Source organism: Nematocida major (assembly GCF_021653875.1).
Source record: "Nematocida major strain JUm2507 chromosome Unknown 2387, whole genome shotgun sequence".
Classification (NCBI taxonomy): domain Eukaryota; kingdom Fungi; phylum Microsporidia; genus Nematocida; species Nematocida major.
This window is the reverse complement of record NW_025952894.1, coordinates 1-3,966: the sequence shown is the minus strand read 5'-3', so window position 1 is coordinate 3,966 and position 3,966 is coordinate 1. Positions and strand designations below refer to the sequence as shown.

The 3,966-nt window shown below is 49.5% G+C and overlaps 4 protein-coding genes across 4 annotated transcripts; 1 reads left to right on the top strand and 3 right to left on the bottom strand.

The window, feature by feature from the left end:
- Window positions 1–190: 190 nt before the first annotated feature.
- On the bottom strand, window positions 191–1,195 carry NEMAJ01_2357 (uncharacterized protein; the record flags this gene model as incomplete). The annotated part of the gene is made up of 1 exon (XM_047916194.1): window positions 191–1,195. One exon carries the CDS (start codon window positions 1,193–1,195, stop codon window positions 191–193), a length of 1,005 nt encoding a protein of 334 aa, XP_047772151.1.
- On the bottom strand, window positions 1,167–1,880 carry NEMAJ01_2356 (uncharacterized protein; the record flags this gene model as incomplete). Its single annotated transcript, XM_047916193.1, has 1 exon — window positions 1,167–1,880. The coding sequence occupies one exon, from the start codon at window positions 1,878–1,880 to the stop codon at window positions 1,167–1,169; it is 714 nt and encodes a 237-aa protein (XP_047772150.1).
- A 985-nt stretch (window positions 1,881–2,865) lies between these two features.
- On the bottom strand, window positions 2,866–3,087 carry NEMAJ01_2354 (uncharacterized protein; the record flags this gene model as incomplete). Its single annotated transcript, XM_047916191.1, has 1 exon — window positions 2,866–3,087. One exon carries the CDS (start codon window positions 3,085–3,087, stop codon window positions 2,866–2,868), a length of 222 nt encoding a protein of 73 aa, XP_047772148.1.
- Window positions 3,088–3,505: 418 nt separating this feature from the next.
- On the top strand, window positions 3,506–3,964 carry NEMAJ01_2355 (uncharacterized protein; the record flags this gene model as incomplete). Its single annotated transcript, XM_047916192.1, has 1 exon — window positions 3,506–3,964. A coding segment is annotated over one exon (459 nt), but the record flags the coding sequence as incomplete, so codon positions are not given.
- Between the last annotated feature and the right edge of the window lie 2 nt (window positions 3,965–3,966).

The window sequence follows — 3,966 nt, the reverse complement described above, 5'->3', positions numbered from 1 at the left end:
GGCTGCGTGCCAGCGTATGCATAGAAGTGCCCTGGATCATCCGGTTATGTTTCTTTCTATGGTCTGCAATGCCTCCAGCAGCACCTCAAACTTTTTTCTTCCGCCATTCGCCACAAGAACAGCCTCCATGCCCTGCATAAGCTCAACTTTTTTGGTCAACTACGCTGCAACCCAAAACTTGCGAAGTTCTTCAATGTCTCTCGAAGTGGGCTGGCTCAACAATATGGTAAATTTGGATAACAGCCGCGTGGCCCATGGTCTGGCCCATGGTCAGCATATAGATGAACCAGCTAAGAGTGAGCTTCCGCACCAGCGCCAAAGCCTTTTCTGGGACTTGGCCCGCATGCTCTGCCAGAACAAGTCTGACAATTTCCTGCAGAGTTTCCAAGGGGCTTTCTATAAACAGAAAATGGGACCTTAAAAGCAAATCCATATAGGTGCGTAGCAGCTTGCACTCGAAGAGAGGCTCTGCTGTTTTCTCTGCATACATCCGGAAGTGGTCTATGCTCAGCTGTCCTGTGAGCATGTTTGATTTTCTGGGAGAAAACAAGCCTGCGTATTTTGCAAGCATTCGCAATTTGAAAATTGTTACATGCTGGGCTGCAGACAGCACGCCAAATCTTTCGCGTGCGTATAGGAGAAAACAGTAAACAAGAATTCGCTTGCTGTCTATGTCGAAAGTAGGCAGCTTCAGAAACAAGCGGTTCGGCTTGTTCGGGCTGTAATCCACTATTTCTTTTGCAGCCGCTCGCACGTATGGGATGCTTTCCACATCAACCCTTTGATCCGTGATTTTCATGGCCATCCGGTCTATGCACTCGGCAAGAAAAAGCCCCGAAGCGCAGGCCTGCTGCCTGTACTGCGCAGATGCTTTGCACAGTCTCTCATACAGCTCTGCTGGGGTTTTCAAGCACTCTGAATTTTCTGCTTCTGCCTGCGCGTCAAAAAACGGGCTCGGAAACGCTCTGGCCTCTGACAGACGGCTGGCAGACATAAACATCCGCCCGACCATACTGTTCGCGTCTCCCACGCTCTCGGCCAGTCCCATGCCCTCCACAAGCTTGAACGCACACTCCAGCACAGACATGAGCTCTTCCGCGTTTTTCACGTACTCGCCTACGTACGTGAGAATCAGAAGCTGCGGGCTCTCCAGAAAGTCGCCCATTTTAAACTCTTCGTACGTGCTTGGTAGCATTTTGTGTGCCTCTGTACCGCTTGAAGAAGTTTACCGCCTGCCACGTCTCGGAAAGCTGCCTTTCGCTGCCCTCGCCCTCTGTCTTTAGACGCGCGTCCACCAGCACGTCATTGCTGTCTCTTCTTTTTTTTAGAATCACTCTTTTCCCAGCTGTCTTAATTGGCACGTCAACGCCCTCGCTTAGCAGGACCAGCGCAGCCAGCACGTAGTGCGCCTCTTCTGTGGCTTTGCAGCTCTTCTGGAGAAATCGGGTGAAAGAGCGCGGCTGCTTCACTCGAATAATCAGCCACTTGTTCTTCAAGGACGGAAACATATGCAGCAGCGCCCTGTGATATTTTAGACCATATTCTCCAGTGCGCAAAGTCTCCATAGACCTGTGGATGCTGCTTGGAAGGTGTGGCGTGTCTTTCAGCGGCTCTCGAGTGTATGTGTACGTTTCTTTTTCGGCGCGCTCTGCTTGACTGCCATCCAGCACTAAGCTAAATTTGGTATCCAGCTCCGACGAATATGTGCGCATGTTTTGCACATACTCCAGCGCGTTAAGATGAAATATGTGCATCGGATGCCCGACCCATTGTGGGTTCACAATCACATCATCTCTGCCAGCCGCTGTTTCCAAGTTGGCTAGAGCGCTTTTCTGCGCCATCTTCATGCACACTGCAACGTTTCGGGCTGCAAGCAGCATCCAAATATAGCCAGCTCCAAAGAACAGCGCCATGCTTGGACTTTTTTACATTTTCGTAAATGCATAAGGAAGGAGGCTGCTTTAAAGGCTTCTGTCGAATGATAGCCCAATTGCTATAATTGTTATTGTGCCCGAAACGCGCGCCCGTGCTAGATTGCAGCCCATGCATTGAAAATTTGGCTGTCAATGCAAGCGCGCGTAGTTTGGTGCGCTGAGTTCGAGATCAAATGTGATCCCGTGATTCTGATGGTTTGGCTTGCCCGTCTCTTTTTTGTCTGAAAGTGCAATTTTTCGAGAATTTTTGCAACTCGGGTGTGCACAAGCAAAGAATATCCGAATAACCCCGAATAGCGCCACGTTTTCATTCGAGCTATTTTGAGGCCCCGTTTGGGGCATTTCGCGCTACAGCAACTTTCATCTACGGCTTTTGGCACAACAAAGGGAACGGCATAATAGCCCGAAGCAGTATATACAACGTACCCAGTGATATCCCAACCGCACGGCCTGCCACCAGCGCTCGCCCAAGCATACTCTCAAAGATAAAGATAAATGAAAAGGCAGACATGCACTCTTGCGGGCCTCCTTTGCACTGCATGGGCGCTTTGTTTTCTAGGCCTACACTGCCAGTGCTTTTTATCTCTGTAAAATGCGCTGAAACTTTTATTAGAACTAGTTCGATTTATTGAATAATTTCCTACGCACACAGCTGTTTCCAGCATGCAAAGGCGCTTTTGAAACTTTTGTTACACATGCATATTCGAGCATTCAAGCAGCTTTGTGTGCATAGCTACAAGAAGCACGCAGGGGGCTGATGCTTGAGCATAATGCCCCAGCAGCGCCAAACGCGATCGGGGTAAATACGCGCGGGGCTGGGGCAAGATTTGTGCGCACTTTCCGCCGACAACATGCTCCGTATGACAAGCCAATGCGGGGTATGGGCCCTCTCCGGTCAGAAAAGAAATTTTTTCCTGCCCAAAGCACGCGTTTACTCCCCCTTTTTCTTTTTCCCCACCGCCCGGTCCAGCAAGTCCAAGTATGAGGCTTTCAGATTGTGGTAGCTTCTCTCATACTCCTTGCACCTTTTCAGATTCTCGGTCGCTTCGTGAAGCTTTTTCTCCAGTTCTCTCCTTCGCTCTGCCTCGTCTCCGTGCTTGCTTAATAGGTGGCATATGTAGAGGACTAGCAAAACAACTACAAGCTGGAGCATTACTGCAGATGTGCGAGAAAACACAAAAATAAATTTGCAGCACATTGAAAGCCAGCAGCAAGATTCAAGCACCCCACACAATCTCAGGAGAATCCAGGAGACTAAAAACCCAGGGGCTATGTTTTTGCTTGAAAAACAAAAAGTGGCTATTTGGCATCTGGAGAAATGCGGTCTGTGCTAAAAAACGCGCAGGCCTTGGCCAGAGGCGGGTGCTGCGGCTTGTGTGCAGGCCTCGCGCATAACGCAGCCCAAATTTAAAAGGATGGTGCCCAAATACACATGCAGCGGCTGTCTAAATTAGCATCCCGATCCAATTCTGGGTTATATTTTGTAATTTAATTCTTTGAAGCATATTGTTTTTTTAAAGCCGATCAGGATCAGAATTAAAGTATAAATAGAGATAGCCGATTAGAAAGTCATGAAGCAAGATTTTGGGACACCAGAAAAAGAAAGCATGCCTCTAGAGGGCCATGCCAGCAGCGGGTCTAGCATATATGCAACCGCCCAACCCGAAGATAGCAGAGAGGGGGGCGCAGAAAAGGCCAAAAACTCCTCCGGGCTTATTCTGGAAATGAAAAACTACGGGCTAGAAACCAAAAAGGGGGTTTCCATTCTGAAGGGCGTGTCGCTGTCCATCCCGAAAGGAAAGATGGTGGCGATGATTGGGCTGAGCGGAGACGGGAAGAGCACCCTGCTTGAGGGAATGGCCGGGCACTGCAACCCGTCCCACAAAACATATGGAGAAATCCATGTTGAAGCGCTGGACGGGACGTTTGGGCGGAGAGACATAATGGAGTGGTTCTCCCGCGTGAACTATGCGGAGCAGGCCTCCATAAACTACGAAGCCATTCCGCTGTATGTTATTCTCTGCTCAATTGC